At 41.5% G+C, this 21,120-nt stretch overlaps 1 protein-coding gene across 4 annotated transcripts in view; it reads left to right on the top strand.

The window, feature by feature from the left end:
* sema5bb (sema domain, seven thrombospondin repeats (type 1 and type 1-like), transmembrane domain (TM) and short cytoplasmic domain, (semaphorin) 5Bb) overlaps positions 1 to 21,120 on the top strand; it is a 72,310-nt gene that overhangs the window by 30,774 nt on the left and 20,416 nt on the right. For 2 of the 4 annotated variants that reach the window (XM_017479322.3, XM_053683560.1), the window contains 7 exons: positions 2,513 to 2,595; positions 8,413 to 8,622; positions 8,772 to 8,871; positions 8,982 to 9,027; positions 19,288 to 19,350; positions 20,084 to 20,396; positions 20,727 to 21,012. In XM_017479322.3, the coding sequence (XP_017334811.1) occupies positions 8,448 to 8,622; positions 8,772 to 8,871; positions 8,982 to 9,027; positions 19,288 to 19,350; positions 20,084 to 20,396; positions 20,727 to 21,012 (983 nt within the window). In that variant the 5' untranslated portion in view covers positions 2,513 to 2,595; positions 8,413 to 8,447. Of the gene's footprint in view, positions 1 to 2,512; positions 2,596 to 8,412; positions 8,623 to 8,771; positions 8,872 to 8,981; positions 9,028 to 16,613; positions 17,665 to 19,287; positions 19,351 to 20,083; positions 20,397 to 20,726; positions 21,013 to 21,120 lie in introns of those variants that run through there. The other 2 variants (XM_017479321.3, XM_017479324.3) reach the window with 2 other exon arrangements.

Here is a 21,120-nt window from a genome sequence, read left to right as displayed (position 1 = left end):
TGTTCTAGTGTGTACAGTGTGTGTACAGTGTGTTCCAGTGTGTACAGTGTGAGTAGTCTTTACAGTGTGAGTACAGTGTGAGTGCAATGTGAGTACAGTGTGTACAGTGTGAGTACAGTGTTTACAGTGTGAGTACAGTGTGTACAGTGTGAGTACAGTGTTTACAGTGTGAGTACAGTGTAAGTACATTGTACAGTGTGAGTACAATGTAAAGTGTGTACAGTGTGAGTGCAGTGTACTGTGAGTACAGTGTACAGTGTGAGTACAGTATACATTGTTTACATTGTGAGTGCAGTGTGTTCCAGTATGTACAGTGTGAGTACAGTGTGTACAGTGTGAGTACAGTATACATTGTTTACAGTGTGAGTGCAGTGTGTTCCAGTATGTACAGTGTGAGTACACTGTGTACAGTGTGTATACAGTGGGAGTACAGTGTGAAGAGTGTACAGAGTGTACAGTGTGTACAGTGTGACTGCAGTCTGAGTACAGTGTGAGTACAATGTACAGTGGTTACAGTGTGAGTACAGTGTACAGTGTGTACGGTGTACAGTGTGAGTACAGTGTACAGTGTGAGTACAGTATGTGTACGGTGTGAGTACAGTGTACAGTGGTTACAGTGTGAGTACAGTGTACAGTGTGAGTACAGTGTGTACAGTGTGAGTACAGTGTACAGTGTGAGTACAGTGTGTACAGTTTGACTACAGTGTGAGTACAGTGTACAGTGTGTACCACCTTTCCTCTCAACAAGTCAGGGTGGAGCTAAACTTCTGTAGTTTTTCCCATGTGCTTGTAGCCGTTATTCTTCCTCTTCACCACTTGTGGGCCGACTAAAACACTAACGCGTATCTGCTGCCCCCTTCAGTTCCAGAAGAATTGCAGCCCCGGTACCTTCATTACCAACGGTACTTACACTACTGCAGAAAAACAAGTACCATCATGTTTTAAGAATGTTGGCACCGACTTGGTACCGAGTATCGGTTCTCGTGACATCCTTAGTGTGTGTGTTGATTGTGAAAGTGCAGTACAGATCGTGTTGTTTGATAGACATGTTTTCACACATTCCTGTTAAAACGCTGAACATTTGCGGTGGATTTTTAATGCGCATTGCTGAGCACAGTTTACTTTGACTTATTGTTGGGGGAGATTACATCATCCGTGCCATGTGTGTGTGTGTGTGTGTGTGTGTGTGTGTGTGTTTCTGTTTACACAGCCAGCGAACGCTTTCTGGACACAGAGCACCGAACAAAATGTTTCCAATAAATGAGCATTTCTTTTGGCTGGAGCAGCTGTAACTACTGCACACACGCACACACACACAGACACACACTGTTCATCTGGACAGTGAGTGTGTCCATGTGTCTGCGCTGAGGACAAGAATGATAATGGGATAAAAAAAAAAAAAGTTGTGTGATCAATGAGACACCAGGCAAATTTGCACAGAAAGCATTTCTGAAGTGATTTCAGTAGTCACCGGAAAGACACGCTTCATTTTAAACAGCATTTAAATTCAACTTTTACACACACACACACAAAAAAAAAAACCCCTAAGGCACAGAATCACAGAGAGATAGATGCTTTAGAAGTCTTTTTAAAATGTAGTTGCTGTGCTTTCCATCACCTACACTGAGAGCCCATTAGAACACAAAAAGTAAGAGAACCAAAAAAAGAAGAAAAAAAACCCCCGCAGTCCCACAGGCTGATTAAAAAATATGCCATTATAGAGTAATGACAGCAACGGCTGGAATAAAGCTTCACTTTATATTCACTTTTACCCCAGCGCTGTTGAATTCTCCGATCTGATTGGTCGTAAGTTGCCGATTAATGTTTTACAAGCTCTGACAGTAGTGCAGCTTGTTATCGTGCGTTCGTTTCTATAGTAACAGCTCTTACACAGGGACTTTATCTATATATCTTATTTTATGTAAGACTAATAATACACCAAAAAAATAAGATTTAACAAAGTAATGCACATAATAATTCATTTGGTGATGTTTTCTGTATTCAGTAAGCATGGATGGAAGGAGTCTCCAGTGTTAGTGTTTCACTGTGTAACAGTTTCAGGACAGGAGTGTACAGTTTCTTGGTAACACGGCAAGGTGTGCAGAATATTTTTCTTTTATTAGAAAAATGAGTGTCTGTATCTGTGAGCTGCTATACTGTAAGAAAGAACAGGAAAATGTTTTGCGGATATTGTGGACCACAATGTTTAACGTAACTGTAAATGGATAAGAAGTACGTGTCGTTCTTTAATAAGGGAAAAAAAGAATTGTTCACTAATTGCTGTGATATAAGAAGAATAAAGCCTTCCAGGACACGGCGCTACAGGAAAATAATCAACTTCAGGTCGGTAACGGTAAGTCAGTCATCGGCCGCATCACATCACCCGCCGCTGATTATTTTCCTATCACAGCACCCCTCCTTCCATGTGTTATATTCCTTACTAATGCAGCGGTAAACTGATCAAATAAATTCATGATACAATAATGTGGTCATGTCTCTGTGTCTGAACTAGACGTCTGGATGTTCAGGAGAAGAATCTTGCTCGAAACTATCAGCGGAGACGTGTTACAGACACCACCCTGAGAAATGAAAATAGTTAAGTAAGGAACAATACGACAGAACGTGCTGTTATGTGAAAATAATGCATGCTGGGGAAGTGTGATGCATCACAACGTGCTGACGGAGTGCCACTACCAGTCCTTCACTCACTAGCTTCATGTTTTTTTCTCTTTCCCTCTCTCTGTCCCTCTCTCGGTCTCTCTTTCTCTCTCTGTCTCTCTTTCTCTCTATCTCTCTCTCTCCCTCTCTCTGTCTCTCTCTCTCTCTCTCTCTCTGTCCCTCTCTCTGTCTCTCTTTCTCTCTCTCTCTGTGTCTCTTTCTCTCTCTCTGTGTCTCTGTCTCTCTGTCTCTCTCTCTCTGTCCCTCTCTCTGTCTCTCTTTCGCTCTCTCTGTCCCTATCTCGGTCTCTCTTTCTCTCTCTGTGTCTCTCTTTCTCTCTATCTCTCTCTCTCTCCCTCTCTCTGTCTCTCTTTCTCTCTCTCTCTCTCTGTCTCTCTTTCTCTCTCTGTGTCTCTTTCTGTCTCTCTGTCTCTCTCTCTGTCTCTCTCTCTCTGTCCCTCTCTCTGTCTCTCTTTCTCTCTCTCTCTCCCTCTCCCTTGTCTCTCTTTCTCTCTCTCTCTCCCTCTCTCTCTCTCTCTGTCCCTTTCCCTTGTCTCTCTTTCTCTCTCTCTGTCCCTCTCTTTCTCTCTATCTCTGTCTCTCTTTCTCTCTCTCTCTCTCTGTCCCTCTCTCTGTCTCTCTTTCTCTCTCTCTATGTCTCCCTCTCTCTCTCTCCCTCCCTCTCTCTGTCTCTCTCACTGTCTCTCTCTCTCTCTCTGCCCCCTCTCTGTCTCTCACTATCTCTATCTCTCTCTTTATCTCTCTCTGTCTGTCTCTCTGTCCCTATTTCTGTCTCTTTTTCTCTCTCTCTGTCCCTCCCGCTCTTTCTCTGCCTCTCTCTCTCTATCGTTCTCTCTGTCTTTCTCTCTCTCTCTCTCTCTATCTCTCTTTATCTCTCTCGTTCTCTCTCTCTGCCCCTCTCTCTGTCTCTATCGCTGTCTCTCTCTTTATCTCTGTCTCTCTGTCCCTCTTTCTGTCTCTCTTTCTCTCTCTTTCTCTGTCTCTCTCTCTCTCTGTCTCTCTCTTTCTCTTTCTCGCTCGCTCATTGGCGTTCTCTCTCAAAAACCACAGCTTTCCATTTTACAGAGAACACGGAAAACGTAAGCTTGTCTGTCCCGAAGACGTTTCTGTGCTGATAAACCTCTATTGTTACAAAGTGCTTACAACACAGACTCCTTTCATAAATGTTCATAAATGTATCCTAATAAAAAAGAAAAAAACAACAACAACACGTTTTTAAATACGCTTATTATTGTGCAATTGCAGAGATAGTTTATTTTTAGAAGAAACAGGCTGACAAACACAAAACGTTGGGCAAAAACGCAATCACAAAGCAAGCAAGGCCGGGCGATGTACAAACCACAGTGAAAGGGAAAATCAACCAAATCCAAAAAGCAGGTAGAGCACAAAAACCAGCGCGACTAAACAGAAGAAAAGGGCTTGGTGAGTTGGGGTAGAGACACACTGAGCATTACTTCGCAGTGAGTGAATGTTTGAGTTCTTTCTATATAGTGTGTGGTGGTGATTGTGTTCAGCTGTGTGAGATCAGTAATCAGTACTACACTAGTACTAATGTAGTTCTGGGTGGCCATGTTTGTAGGCCGTGGTGTGTTCTTAGAAACGTGGTTCACGGTGGATGCGGGAGTCGACCTGATGTTCCAAAACAATAACGTATTACAACGAGCGCATTAATGTGAACCTTTCCTTCACGTTACAGCTGGAACTATCTGTGCTGTTATACGAAATTAATGCACACCTTCTGACCAATCAGATTCAAGCATTCAAGCACACTGTGATATAATAGTGATTAAGTGATGTTTTTTTTTAGAACGAAGCAGGATTTATTAGTTAGCTAGCTATCTTCATGCTTAGTTTGATCTCATCCTGGATTTCCTGTCTCGTGAAAGCGGGACACTTAGCCTGATACATCACCATCGTAACTTATGTTGTGTATCTGACATGCCCCAGGGCAGGTTACTTTAGGATCACAGACTGTAAACAGATTTTTGTGGATCTTGGAGCACAAACTGCGATGTGATCCCTTGGCTTTCTCTGATTAGTTTGCATTTCCGTAGAGGGAATATTGTAAAGAGCTTTTCCGGCAATTCCTCTCACTGATCCACAATCTGAAAGGCTTTTATACAATATTTATTTAACTATAACATACAGCTCGCTAAACCTATACCAAGGTGGCCATTTCCCCATTTAACGCAGATCAATTCGGCTTTATTTGTATAGTGTTTTTAACAATAAGCAGTTATGTATTTATCTTTACAGCTCCCTAGGAGCACACAGACGACCTATCCACATTATCGTTCCCCCAACAACCGAGTATGTTAGTGCATTCATCCCTTGAAAGCTTGTATTTCCTGTACACTCCTTTTTCCTCATTCCTTGCTCTGATTAAATGTTTGGGTTTGTTCCAACAAGATTACATAACAAGACATGAGAAATGGGAAATACACTCCGCCCCATGTACTTACATCACTGCTGTTGAACACATTCACATACAGTGGGGGAAATAAGTATTGAAGGTCTGAATACTTTCCGATTCGTTGCTTCATACAGGAAGTGTCTCGAAGCTGTCGTTACAAACAAAGGCTTCTCCACTAAGTATAAAATAAAGTTCAGTTAGTGTGTTCAATACTTTTTTCCCGTGTCTTTACTCTTTATTACAAATAACTTCATGTATGGACTGTACTGTTGTGAATTCTTTATATTTGCGGATTTCTTGAGTTAATACTGATGTCTGGTGAAAATTTCATGTGAATAGCCTCATTGGAAATATATTTACTGAAAAATATGTTGACGCGTCCACTGTACCGTAGCTGCCTGAGACAGAGACAGAGACAGAGTACAGGCCACCTCAGACCCCCACCATAATGGCGTATCAATCATTATTAGACATGCAAACTCCTCTTCTACACGAGTGTACCCCAGGAGAGACGGAGCAGTTCGTTTAACGTGACGTATTGTTCGATTTTTCAGCTCTCTATCTGTCTCTTTTTTAATAGTACACCCAAAAAAAAATGCAGACCAATGGAACGGTAGTTATTTTGCTTTCAGGGCCTCTTTGCCACAAAAGAATAACGAGCCATTGCAAGTTATATAATAACAATGCATTTTATACGAAGTGATAAAAAAAAAAATTCTAGCTAGAAGGACAGAGAAAGTTGAGAGGAGTTGCATGTGTTCAGTTTTTAATAAAAGTCAGGAACTCGGATTATTATTATGATAAACCTTCTTTCAATTATCCTTGGGAGAAATGTTTAAAAAATGTTATTGTTAGAATCAGCAAGAGACTGGCTTAGCCTTTGAGCAAGAGACTCAAAAAATACCACGTAATACCGAACACTACAGGAGATCTTGACTTGGCGATCAGTCCGTAAAACTCCGCCCCTTTCTACAGAAATCAGTTTTTGAAAATTGTAATACCGTCCTAATGTTGAGTCACCAGCACACATTCAGTTTTAAAGAATGTTTATATATTTTTTAATCATTTTTTTTTTACTACCTATTATTATATTTACTGTATATCTATACTTATATACACGCTCTATACAAATATATTTCGTATTTGTTTTCTCTTGAGCAAGTTTGTCCAAAGTTTCCTTCGGGATCAGTATATACAGTTGAGGTCATAAGTTTACACACGCCTGGCAGAATCTGCAAAATATTCATTTTAAAAAATGCATTTTTTTAAATTGTTTTTTTATTATTATTATTTAGTTCTGCCCTGAATAAGCTATTTCACATAACAGATGTTTACATAAAGTGCACCAGACACAATAACAACTGAAATTACACAACCAGTTCAAAAGTATACACACCCTTGATTCTTAATACTGTGTCGTTACCTGGATGATCAACGATATAATGATTTTATGTTTTGTGAGAGTTGTTCACGAGTCCCTTGTTTGTCCTGAGCAGTTAAACTGTCCGCTGTTCTTCAGAAAAAATCCTCCAGGTCCTGCGCATTCTTTACTTTTCCAGCATATTCTGCATATCTGAGCCCTTTCCAACAGCGGCTATATGATGCCGAGATCCATCTTTTCACACTGAGGATGACCGAGAGACTCGTACACGACTATTACAAAATGTGCGAACGTTCACTGATGCTCAAGAAGGCAACACGATACATTAAGAGCCGGGGGGTGTAAACTTTTGAACAGGATGATGGGTTTTAACTGTTATTATTTTGTCTTCTGGGAAACATGTTAATATCTTATGTAGCTTCTGAAGGGTGGTACTAAATGAAAAAATGAAAAGCTCTTTAAACAAGATAATAACAACACTCCCCGGCTCTTACAGTATCGTGTTGCCTTCTTGAGCATCAGTGAATGTTTGCACCTTTTGTAATAGTCATGGAATGTACTGTATGGAAGGTTTCCCAGCATGCTTTGGTAAATCGCTATGGTATAAGTGGAATAAAACACTGTGCTGTGTTGTAGGATCTGTCTATATACAGTATGTCTAAATATCTATAAGCCTGCTTGTTTGACTGATGGATCTATCAGTCTGTCTTTCTGTCTATCCGTCTGTCGGTCAACCGTCCATCCGTGGCCTCATTAATTCACTTCTTTGTCCCTCGTGCGGTTATCTGTTCACCCGTATCGAATCGATGCAGACAAAACCTCAATGTCTCACGTGGGGACTTTTTCCTGGACGTCTATCAACGCCGTCTGTGCCTTTCTTTTTCTTTTTCTCACTTCCATCTCCTTTGGCCTGGCTCGGGCTGAAAGGCGCTGTTTGAATGGAGGTGTGTGTGAGCGCTGCAGTGTTAGCGGGGTGTTGAGGGGGATGTTAGCGGGGGTGTTAGTGGGCTGTTAGTAGCGTTAGAGGGGTCCTTTGGTTTTTGAGTCGGATTAGACATGCTCAGGGGAGGACTGAGTGGAGCCGAGAAAAGAGCAATAGAGATATTGTGTGTGTGTGTGTGTGTGTGTGTGTGTGTGTGTGTGTGTGTGTGTGTGTGTGTGTAGCCACGTTTGTGCACATGGTTTAAGTTTATGGATTGATCATGTGCTCATCTGAGTGTTTATAAGAGGATTTTAAGAGTAAGGGTTTGATCAGTGGTGTATGCTGCTGAAAACTATAGAAACCATCACAGAAATTCGAATGGTTTCCACTACAAATACCATTACAAACCATCAGATAACCATCAAAACTATGACCATTATTGGTCCTTAATGGTATCCACTAGACATAACATGCCACCAATATAATGCAAAAAAATTACCAGTGGAGACCATTACAGTTTTCATTAAACCAATACAATTCCCATTATAACCATTAAAACCATTACAAATTCTATTGAGGGTTTCTATTGTTTTTTTTTCAGCAGGGTAGTCAAACTTCTGAATCTGTAATAGTACTTATGTGTGTGTGTGTGTGTGTGTGTGTGTGTTTATGTTTTTATAAACACCATTGGATATCAGTTACAGCCTTGGGCTAACTTCTCTGAGTACAGTTTGTTGCTACAGATAGTTATTGATTTCTCTCTCTCTCTCTCTCTCTCTCTCTCTCTCTCTCTCTCTCTCTTTCTTTCTCTGCCCCTCTCTCTTTTACCCACCTTCATTACTTTGCTGTTCTGACATTTCTTTCTTTCTTTCTTTCTTTCTTTCTTTCTTTCTTTCTTTCTTTCTTTCTTTTCCTTCCTTCCATCCCATCTTTCATCGTTTCTTCATAAGTACAAATACAGATGTAGAGTGTATATATATCACACCCTAATTATCTGTTTTTTTTTTCTTCCTCCAGTTGACTCCCAGTTTTGTGCTAAAGGTGTGGTTGTCATGGTAACCATGCCTGCGATGTCTGTTTATTCTCCCGGACCTTTCATCGTCCTTCTCTCCCTCTCCCTTTATCCACTCCTTACATCCCAGCATTCCCTGACCTCTGACCCTGACCTCGCCACTTCTCATGCTAAACAGTGCAGCATGAAACTACACCCTGTTACGTCCTATGAAGGTCAGCCATTTTGTCTTTCTGTTTCTCGATTATTCCCTCTATCTCTCTCCTCTCTCTCTCTCTTTCTCTCAGTTGTGTACAATAGACGCACAATAATGACACAGGAAGTGTCTTGATATCTCTCTCTCTCTCTCTCTCTCTCTCCACAGCTCTCAGTGTATGGCTCTCATCTTTCTCTATGCCTGGTGTGAGTGATTACTCTCAGCTCGCTTTAGACCTCAGCAGGAACCAGCTGATCGTTGGAGCCAGGTAACAGACACACACACATACACACACACACATACTGTACACACACAAACACTCTTCTTTCAGTTGTAAAAAGCAGCCACGCATTGTTAATATTCTGTTCCTCTCTGTAGGAACTACCTGTTCAGACTGAGGTTGGCTAATGTTTCTCTACTTCAGGTAAAGCCTCTCCACCCCTCTCTCTCTCACACACACACACACACACACACACACACACACACACACACACACACACACACATTTGTATTTCTACCTTTGTGAGGTATACTATATCTACTTTGACTTTGGAGTGTATGTACTAAAAGTATGTACAAAGTATTCTAAAAGTCTTCGTGACGAAAATGTGTGTAGTGTGTAGCAGTGATTATGCAGGTACAGGGTCATACTAACATGACATGGAAGATACCATTGTTGCCTAGTTACGCACACTACCACCGTAAACAAACGCCTCGTCGTTGTCGCATTTCAGCTTTCCTTCATTCGTTATTCTTTATATCATTTATACTCTATCATTTAACTTACAATTCCCTCGATTTCTTTCTCCACATTTCGTTTGGTTAGAGCTGAACATTTAAGTTCTTACACTTAAATACTGAAAACGCATCACCGACGTTCCATTACAAAACTCCGCCTCCCTCGCACAAGCAGTTGTGGGCAACATTAGCTGAAAAAGTGTCCACGGATCCACACTTCAAAAATCTACCGGAAATAGTAGACCATCTGGGTACCTTTCGGAGTCTCGTTTGAGCCGACAACGATTTGGAACACACCCATTCTAATCTCGGATACTGTTTAGGACGGATGGTAGGCGAATTGGGACGCAGCATATAATAAATAGACAAAGTAATCAAAGTGAAACACAGAACAGGTGAGCACGATCAGTAACAGACCAATGACGAGACAGAGGTGGGGACAGGACCGTGACCAAAACAAACCAAAGCACATGGAGAACAACATCACACACTGATATGGAGGTGCCTTTAAATCACACCGACAGTGTTGAATTCCAACTGCCAGATGATGATGTCATTATGCTCGTTACAGCAGCTGAACCAATCGGCAATCAGCAGCTTTGCTTAAACTCACACTCAGTGGAAGTACATACTCATTAGAATTCGAACACACGCTCCTTATAATCACATGATTTCTTTGACATTTTTCTTGCCCTTTCTTCACCCCCCCCCCCCCCCCACATTCTACTTTTATCCGTCCATCACTTCAGTCTTGAACATTTACTTCTTTAAACAGTTGTTAATGACAACATTTAACACTTACACTTTATGAGTCATTGCATGTGTACAGTATAAGTGTTTCCTCAGGAAGGGCACTTCGAGTTTAATTAATCATCTGCCTCTCTCTCTTTCTCTCTCTCTCTTTCTCACTCTCTTTCTCTCTCGCTCTTTCTCTCTCTCTATCTCTCTAGCTCTATCTCTCTCTCTATCTCTCTCGCTCTTTCTCTCTCTCTTTCTCTGGCTCTCTTTCTCTCTCACTCTCTCTTTCTCTCTTGCTCTTTCTCTCTCTCTTTCTCTCTCTCTATCTCTGGCTCTCTTTCTCTCTCACTCTCTCTGTCTCTCTATCTCTCTCTTTCTCTTTCTCCTTTTCTCACATTTTTACACAGATCTGAGTTTTTGTCATGTTTGTTTACATTTATTAAGTATGTAAGACATAACCATTCTCTGATTCCTGTCTTTACACCAAAATACTAAAATACGCTAGACTGAAACCTTTCTCCCAGTAGCGTCACTGTGTGGTAGAAAGGACGAGCGATTCTGTTCTGTCCACTGAGATTATTGTAGTCCTCTGCTTCTTTGTGTCTTGCCTTCAGGCCTTTCATTTTTACACAAACAAACAGTTTGCTGGAGACAAGCAGACTAAGGACATGGATCACTGGAACCATGACCTGTGGTCTGATGAGACCAAGATAAACTTATTTGGTTCAGATGGTGTCAAGCGTGTGTGGTGGCAAGCAGGTGAGGAGTACAAAGACAAGTGTGTCTTGCCTACAGTCAAGCATGGTGGTGGGAGTGTCATGGTCTGGGGCTGCATGAGTGCTGCCGGCACTGGGGAGCTACAGTTCATTGAGGGAACCATGAATGCCAACATGTACTGTGACATACTGAAGCAGAGCATGATCCCCTCCTTTTGGAGACTGGGCCTCAGGGCAGTATTCCAGCATGATAAAGACTCCAAACACACCTCCAAGACGACCACTGCCTTGCTAAAGAAGCTGAGGGTGAAGGTGATGGACTGGCCAAGCGTGTCTCCAGACCTAAACTCTCTTGAGCATCTGTGGGGCATCTTCAAACGGAAGGTGGAGGAGCACAAGGTCTCTAACATCCACCAGCTCCGTGATGTCGTCATGGAGGAGAGGAAGAGGACTCCAGTGGCAACCTGTGAAGCTCTGGTGAACTCCATGCCCAAGAGGGTTAAGGCAGTGCTGGAAAATAATGGTGGCCACACAAAATACTGACACTTTGGGTCCAATTTGGACATTTTCACTTAGGGGTGTACTCACTTTTGTTGCCAGCGGTTTAGACATTAATGGCTGTGTGTTGAGTTATTTTGAGGGGACGGCAAATTTACACTGTTACACAAGCTGTACACTCACTACTTTACACTGTAGCACAGTGTAATTTCTTCAGTGTTGTCACATGAAAAGATATCATAAAATATTTACAAAAATGTGAGGGGTGTACTCACTTTTGTGAGATATATATATATATATATATATATATATATATATATATATATATCTGTATATATCTCTCTCTGTATCTATCTATCTCTCTCTATCTCTGTATCTCTCTCTCTTCCTCTCTCTCTCTCTCTCTCTCTCTCTCTCTCTGTCCACATTTACTTTCAACTCTGAATTTCTGGACTGTTTGTGAAAATCCTCACTGATCCCGTGAAGCTTTGTCCACAACCCTGACATTTAACCTTTAACCCCCGACTCTTTCACCCACAGATACACTTGCATGTGCATGCTGACGTTCCTTTAAGCCGAGCTCCTGTTGGTGCAAACGTAACGCTTATGGTCCAACAGCCACTCTGAAGGAAATGAGGAAATGATCTCTACTTTGTGTGTGGTTGTGTGGTTTGATTGTGACGAGAAAGCAGTTAGACCCTGAAACATAATATGACTCTGGGTCAGTAACCGCTACAATGAAGAAAGATGGTGTTTAGTTGATACCGTTCATCAGTTATGTGATTTTCACTGGTCTGGGAGAATGATCAGTGTGCAGGACGAGTCTAGCAGATCTGGAAGTATGCATAAACATCTAGCAGAGCGGTGACCTCTGACCCCCGGAACCTTCGTCTGCCCTCCTGCAAGATGTCTTTGTGATGAACGAGCCTCATCAGGCTGTGGCAGAATAATGAAGATTCATCCTCCAAGTGTCTTTTAGACGTTCAGCTCACGGACATCCACTTACATCGCCTTGCTGCTTCACATTTACAGACACAGGCACTTTTTTAATGAGCACTTTTATTTCCGCGCGATTGCATCCCTCTTTTCTCACAGATCAAAACGCTTGGCCTTAAAACACCTTAAAAACTTTTTACCCCCTAATCTCTGTTAGAGCTGCACGATATGGACAAAAACTCTGATAGGCAGCTGCAGTAAAGGCTTGGCAAAGTATCTCAAGGGAGGAAACAGCATTTGGTGATGTTCATGGGTTCCAGATTTCAGGTAGTCATTGCCTGCAAAGGATTTGCATCCAAGTATCCAATAATCCTTATATTTATAATGATAATGAGTTTTTATTAGTCACATATACATTACAGCACAGTGAAATTCTTTTTTTTTTTGCATATCCCAGCATGTTAGGAAGTTGGGGTCAGAGCACAGGGGCAACCATGAAGGAGCGCCCCTGGAGCAGAGAGGGTTAAAGGCCTTGCTCAGGGGCCCAACAGTGGCAGCTTGGCAGTGCTGGGGCTTGAACCCCAAACCTTCCGACCAGTAACCCAGAGCCTTAACCATCAAGCCACCACTGCCCAGTATGATTATTTTACTTTGTCCAGGTACTTTTGAACCCGTGAAAATGCAGGGACTGTAATTCTCAAATGGTTAATGCAATATTTTTTGCTAAACCTCTTGAATTATAGTGAGTGTCTACACTTTGATTGATTTCAAATCCACTGTGGAGGTATACAGAGACAAAAATACAAAAATCGGGTCACTGTCCAAACACTTACGGACCCGACTGTATGCGTAGACACAGTTCTGCAGTTTGCTGTTGTGTGTGAATAAGCAACTTTATGCCGTTTTGTTATCCGAGCTTCACAGCTCTGCGTTTAATGATAACTGTAAAATCCTAACCCTAGGATTAATCACGCAGCCCTAATCTCTTTCCAGCATTTCTGCAGTGTGTGTTTGTGTGTGTGAGTGTGATTATGAACAAACAAGATTTACAACACACATCCCTTTACTAACAAAGGAACAGAACACCTGTTTACACCATTTATAACAGGTGCAATAACATTTTCGACATCGATCGTTATCAGTTCAGTGATGCTTGTCATGGATATCACCGAGTAAAATCCGGACTACGATTCCCGGCAGACACTGCACCACACCGTCGTGTCACGTGACCACCTGCACCTGAACTTCATTCTTGTTAACAAGCACTTACGGGTATTTATAGCCACAGTTTGCACTACACTGGTTGTTTTGCGTTCGTCTTTCGCCCCCATCGTTTCTGTCATAGGGAACGTGGTCTTTGTTACACGGTTTCTCTACATGTTCGTAGCTTTTTTTGTGTTTGTTTTCGTTGTTATTAAACTCCTTATCTGCACTTGCATCCGTCTGCGCTTGCATAAAATTGCATTGTGACAATGCTATGATGCATTTTGACAAATCACAGGGATATTATATCAACATGTTCTGAATTAAAATTCTCTTGTGGACTGGAATTGAATTGAAAGATTAGATTAGTTATAAGCTCTGTTATTCCACTAGGGGGCAGAATAGAGAAAAATAACAATAACTCAGCTACTGATAAAATGCGCTAAAGATGTAATTCTTCACTAGTAAACTAAAATCTGACGGTTTAACCGTCTCCTTCCAAGAAAAAAAAAGAGTTTAGAGGTTTGACAGGAACAGAGCTGAACAGTTACGCAATTACAACTTTATTTTGTTGTTTGTTATTTATTTGTTTTTAGTTATTTATTTTAGTTTGTGCGTGTTTTTTAGGTGATATACCTTTTTGAGATAAACTTCACTACACGTTGAATCCCATATAACTGTGTATGTGACAAATAAAATCTTTGAATCCTTTGAAAATGCTTTGATTCAGAGCTCGACTTAACTCAGAATCTTGGCATAACTCTGAGCTTGACTTATTTCAGAAGCTGAATTTAACTCAGAACTCGACCTAATTCGGTGCTTGACTTAACTCAGATTGACTTAAATCGGACCTCAACGTAACTAGGAACTTGACTTAACTTGGAACGCGACGTAATTCGGAACTCATTAACTAGGAATTCGACGTAACTCGGAAATCGACTTAACTCGGAACTCAACGTAACTTGGAACTCGACCTAACTTGGAACTCGACGTAACTTGGAACTCGACGTAACTAGGAACTCGCCTTAACTCGGAATGTGACGTAACTCGGAACTCATTAACTAGGAATTCGATGTAACTCGGAACTCGACTTAGCTCGGAACTCGACGTAACTCGGAACTCATTAACTAGGAATTTGATGTAACTCGGAACTCGCCTTAACTCGGAATGCGACGTAACTCGGAACTCGCCTTAACTCGGAACTCGACCTAACTCAGAACTCATTAGCTAGGAACTTGACTTAACTCGGAACTCAACTTAATTCGGAACTCGACCTGACTCGGAACTCATTAACTAGGAACTCGACTTAACTCGGACCTCAACGTAACTAGGAACGTGACGTAACTTGGAACGACATAACTCGGAACTCGAATTAATTCAGAACTCGACATAACTCGGAACTCATTAACTAGGAACTTGACTTAACTCGGAACTCGACGTAACTCGGAAATTGACGTAACTCGGAACTCGACGTATCTCGGAAGTTGACGTAACTCGGAACTCGAACTAACTCCGAACGCGACGTAACTCGGAACTCATTAACTAAGAACTCGACTTAACCCGGAACTTGATGTAACTCGGAACACGACTTAACATGACGTAACTCAGAACTCGACGTAACTCGGAACTTGACTTAACTTGGAACTTGACTTAACTCGAAACGCGATGTAACTTGGAACTCATTAACTAGGAACTCGACGTAACTCGGAACTCGACATAACTCGGAACTCATTAACTAGGAACTCGACGTAACTCGGAACTTGACTTAACTCGAAACGCGACGTAACTCGGAACTTGACGTAACTCGGAACTTGACGTAACTCGGAACTTGACGTAACTCGGAACTCGACGTAACTCGGAACTCATTAACTAGGAACTCGACGTAACTCGGAACTTGACGTAACTCGGAACTCGACGTAACTCGGAACTCATTAACTAGGAACTCGACTTAACTCGAAATGCGACGTAACTCGGAGCTCGACTTAACTTGGAAGTCGACCTAACTCAGAACTCGATGTAACTTGGAACTCGATGTAACTTAGAACTCGACTTAACTCGAAACTCGACGTAATCTGGAACTCGAATTAACTCAGATCTTGACTTAACTGTGAGCCCGACTTAATTCCAAAATTGACTAAACTCTGAGCTTGACTTAACCTGGAACTCGACTTAACTCTGGACTTGGAATGAGGCAATTTTCGACCACTGTGCCTTTGCGCTACAAAGAACCTGGACACCTTCATGCTTGTCTTTGGTTAGCTAATATTAGCGATTAGAAAACAGCAAACTGTGTAGTCAGTGTTACAGATTTAACAGGAGAATATGTCTGTATGTTGATTGATCTAAAGCAGATACATGTATATACATTCATAACATTTAAAAATGAAAAAGAAGTGCTACATTTTTACTGTTGATGCTGTGAGCAGCCTTGTTGATTTGACATCATACGCTGAACACAGGCTTTAGGAGACTGTAGTGACTTTCTGAGTAAGTATCATGAGATGAGGGGTGTTTTTTTTTTTTGTTATTCCTAGTCGGTCGTTGACGTTATGAGCCATACATGTTTGTCTTACTATGAGGTCTTTTAAATTAGCACGACCTTTATCTTTTAAAAGGATTACAAGGGTCTTGTTATGTGCATGTACTGACAGTTTTCCAGACCCAGTCCCTCAGACGAGGCCACGCTAATCTAATCTAACAGAGACTTGAGAGCGATAGTTTACGTGTGTGCGCTAGTGTGCTTGTGTAATAGTGTGAGTCTGAGTTGTTAATAGCTCTCTGTGCGGTAAAAATTCTCTACAGATGATAATTAGTATCACTGTGCCCTAACCTCAAACTCTGACCTCTGACCTTGTTGTATTTTCCCCATTTATGCTCCAGAAAGCTTTGATTAATTAGAAATGTGACCTGGACAATAGTTGTATTGAAAACTATTGATATATGTGTGTGTGTGTGTGTGTGTGTGTGTGTGTGTGTGTGTGTGTGTGTGTGTGTGTCTAAAAGTATATGTTCCCCTCATGCTGAATCTGCTGAATATGTCATGAATGCTGACAGAGTAACAATAAAGGAGGTTCACCCTAAATGTACTCCATCAACAAAGACATGTCTAGTGTCTGAAGTTTACGTCGTTAGTTGTATACTAGTGCTGCAAGGCTAATGTAGCTAATAAGTACTGTAAATTAAGTTTATGTCACAAAAATGATCAACCTTCAAACTTCTCAAGAATCAAACCAATCAAACTTCTCAAGAAATTCTATAAAGCATAAAGATTCCTTCAATAAAAATGTACTTCATTTATAGTTTCTATAGTCGCAGAATACACAGGGATTTGTATGATGGACAGTCCACAAAAAGTATGCAAACATTAATATGGTGAAGTTTTCTGCGAAGAGATGTTTGTTTATTTATCATTTATGGAAGGAGTCTCCAGTGTCAGAGCTTTCTAACGGTCAGAGGTAGAGCTGTAACTGTAAAGTTTTCGGCCAGAGGAGTTTTTTTTACACTGGTCAGTTACTCAGGAACAAGCTGCTTTTTTGGCTTATTAACATAAAAGAGAGGAAAAACAAAGGCCGGTGAGGGAACGACTCTATATAAACGATAATGTAAGTGATAACAGGAACTTTTGTGGATGTTCCACAACATTAAACGTAACACTCGATTCAATTTGATTTTATTTGTATAGCGCTTTTAACAATGGACATCGTCTCAAAGCAGCTTTACAGAAACATATAAACACAGGATAGAGATTTTAAGCGTGTGAATTTATCCCTATTGAGCGAGAAGGTGGAGGCGGTGGTGAGGAAAAACTCCCTAAGATGATATGAGGAAGAAACCTTGAGAGGAACCGGACTCAGAAGGGAACCCGTCATCATCTGGGTAACAACGGATCGTGTGAGAGTAAAGGAACGTTCATTATGGTTTAATATGAAGTCTGTTTGTTGAACTAGTCCACTGTTCACTAAAGGAGACCTGAGTGAAAAATTGTATGTGGTAATTGCAGTTCCAGGCCATCGCAGCAACCGTAGTCCCAGCAACCACAGCGAGAACGTCCATGTGGAATTGAAGTCCAAAACCATTTCCATGGTACTTCAAGCCGCACCATCCTCAGCAGTCTCCAGGCTGCACTGCTTGGGGTCGTCCTCAGTGGCAGAATGTAGCCTCCAGTTGATGAGAGCGTCATCCAGACGTAGGGCCTCAGAGGATAGATCAGGCAGATCCGGAGAGCAGAAAGGGTCAGGATCACTGAGATCTCCACTAACACTAAGTGAATAAAAACTATGACGTTTCCCGTTTCCATAAAGAAATTGTAATCAGTAGCAGATTGTTGTGGTATATAAAGAATAAAACACTTGCTGTTATTGGGAAAATACTCAAAAGTTGAGGTGGTAACAGAAACTTCATCTTCATCTTCATCACCACAGCATGTCTTTGATTACTTTAATATAACAGAAGTGTGTTTTTAATCGTCCTCACTGATTACACTGGTTAGGAGCAGTCTGGAACGTTTAAAAACGCTGCACACTGATCCTGCAGGCTGCCTTGCACTAGTGACCGAGATAAATCGCTTTATGCTGCCGTGTCGTACTCTCGGGTGTTGCCTTGGGGCCAAGTGTTCATTATTATCGCTGAAGCTAAAAGCATTTGTGTGCATTCAAAAAGGAAAATATTGATTCCCTTTCACACACACACATTCATCAGCTAATTGAGTGTGATGAATTTGCTGCGCATGCCATCTTAAAGCGGGCAAAGCACTAATGCGCTGTGAGAGTACGCCGTTTAGCTCTGCTCTCTCTCTCTCTCTCTCTCTCTCTCTCTCTCCGAAAGTACATCTGTCGCTCCATTAAAGCTTCTGAGTCATACTCACATCTCCTGATGAAAAACACTGACGCAGCAGCTTGTTATATACTTCACTTAATAAAGTGGAAAAGAGCCCAACTACAGTACTGTGTTTTTTTTTTAACACACCCTTGTTGGCTTCTCACTCTCCATTTTACCTCAGTTTATATACCAAGGGCCATTCTGTTAGTTTAACAGCTTGAGTGAAGTTCCTCAGATGAGGGATCGAGACAATAACACTGTCAACTTTGGCATAAATTACCCAGAAGGCACTGCTGCAATCTGTCAAGCAATAAAATACTTCAAGCAAAGTCATTGTGTTTTTATTACTCTGACTCGTTCATCAGTACACAGACGTGTTACTTTACTAAACTGGCAAGTTAGCACATTAGCTAATTAGCAAAGACGTGCAACCCTGATTGATTCACTTCACCAACACATTTGCTTCAATATATCTGTAGGTTCTAACGCATCTCCCTGTGTCCACTGGACCGAAACTTGACATCACTTAGCATTATCTATCTTGCTAGGGAATTGAACTCCTTTTTTATTTTACTGACTCATTTTATTTTATTTTATTTTAATTCGAACTTGATTTCTGGTTTGCGTACACAAACCAGAAATTTTTTCGCTTTGTTAAGATTGGGATTTTAGACTTACAGGCCATCGTATACAGCACAATATAATATTTAAGCTAACATTATCCAACTTGATAGCAAACGGTTCTGGTGACTGAACGGCAAATTAATGAATTAATGTGTCGCCTCCTTGCGAAAGTTAGTTATATATTTAGCGTCAGATAACGGTAATATTAGCTGTGCTAAGTAACTAGCCGGTTATGGTCAGTGCATTTCTGCTTTTAGCCAGGTTGCTAGCGTAATCAATGTAGATTTACACATTCGATGTGTCTCTTGTTGCTTTTGCAGTCATTTCGATGGCAGTAATGTTACATAAGGAGTGATATCTGTGATTTCTGACTGTGGTTTGTATGTGTGTGTGTGTGCGTGTGTGTGTTACAGGGAATGGAGTGTGGCGTGGATGAAGACACACGCAGATCTTGTCGGAGTAAAGGGAAGACAGAGGTGAGAGAGGCGAATGAGTAAAGGGCTGGGGTAAAAGGCTCGATGTTGATGAAGGCACAAAAGTGGCTTTTGTACATATACACACGATTTATCACTTCTTCTAACCTCAATACCCATTTACTATTCCCTTTTCACACTGTTACTCTCTTTGTCTCGCTCGATCTGTCTTCCGCAATCAGTGTCTCTCTCTTAATCTGACCCTTTATCAACTGCTTTTCTTTACAGATTCACCAAAGTGGAATAAAATGGTAAAGTCCAAAAACAAAGAACATAATAAGTAATGAATTAAACACCATGGGGGGTGGGTGGGGGGTGTGTGTATGCTGTTATAAGAACATAATCAACAACAGGACGGTGTGATCCTTTTTTTTAAAAAAAATAAAAAATAACAACATGTCCTTATGTGTTTTATTCCTCTTACACCACAGTAATTTGCCAACAATTCATATTTTAATTGATTCAAGAACAACGCTTTATAGAGCGCTTTTTATCCACTTACAGTTATTATATAATGTTGTGGGACGTCCAGGAGACAAGTTAGTTACTTTTGTTATAGCAGCTCGTTCCCTCAACAGTCGTTCCCTTTCCTGTGGTGGAGGACTTTCTGTTACAAAGCACCAACACTTACACCAAGACTCATAAAATATCAATAATGCTATAAAATAAATTTAGGATGTCTTAAGACTTTGAGAATTAAAGATGTCCCCTCTTTCCCTCTCTCGTTCTCTCTCAGGATGAGTGCCAGAACTACATGCGTGTCCTCCTCCTGACCGGTTCTCGTCTCTTCTCCTGTGGCACTAACGCATTCTCACCCGTCTGCACCACCCGCTCTGCATCCGATCTCTCCCATGTAACCGAGACGGTGAACGGGGTCGCCCGCTGTCCTTACGACCCCAAACACAATTCCACCGCCATGGTAACGGAAAGCGGTGACCTCTATGCTGCAACAGTCATTGATTTTTCTGGACGTGACCCCGTGATCTACCGCAGCCTGGGGAGTATGCCTCCTCTTCGCACAGCTCAGTACAACTCCAAATGGCTGAACGGTACAATGACATGCATATAACGATGCAGTACTCACGTGTTCAGTGCCGAGATCACTTACTATATTTTTTTATTTAACGTGTCTTTCTGTCTCTTCTCCCCTCTTCGTCCTCTCTCCCTCTTTCTCCTTTCATCTAATTTACTTCTCTCACCCATTAAATCTCTCTGTGTTTTTCCCATCCTGTCTCCATCTTTTTTTTGTTGCTGCTTTTCTATCTATTCAGCTCTAGTTCGCATTTTTACCATGACTGTATTGTGTATAATGGTGGCAAAGCAAAGTAATGGACATTTCACGAGTCTCTCTTTTCCTCTTCCTCTCCGAATCCAACCAGAGCCTCAGTTCGTCTCAGCGTACGAGGTAGGTCGCTTCACCTACTTCTTCCTGCGGGAAGTGGCGGTGGAGGAGGATTGTGGAAAGGCGGTGTTCTCTCGGGTGGCGCGGGTGTGTCAGAACGACGTAGGCGGTCGGTTTCTTCTTGAGGACACATGGACGACGTTCATGAAGGCCAGATTGAACTGCTCCCGTTCAGGAGACGTGCCTTTCTACTACCACGAGCTCCACAGCACCTTCTACCTGCCTGAGCAAGACCTCATCTACGGCGTCTTCACCACCAACATGTGAGCTGTCTTTCTGATTACTGTTCACAATTCATCTCACTTCCTCAAAATGTCATAGATTTGCCTCGTTAAAAGTGCGTATCTTTAAAGTGCCTTCTCTTGAACTAT

The sequence above is a fragment of the Ictalurus punctatus genome, chromosome 11 (assembly GCF_001660625.3).
Source record: "Ictalurus punctatus breed USDA103 chromosome 11, Coco_2.0, whole genome shotgun sequence".
Lineage (NCBI taxonomy): Eukaryota > Metazoa > Chordata > Actinopteri > Siluriformes > Ictaluridae > Ictalurus > Ictalurus punctatus.
The sequence above is the reverse complement of the archived record's forward strand: the minus strand, read 5'-3'. Positions and strand labels throughout refer to the sequence as shown.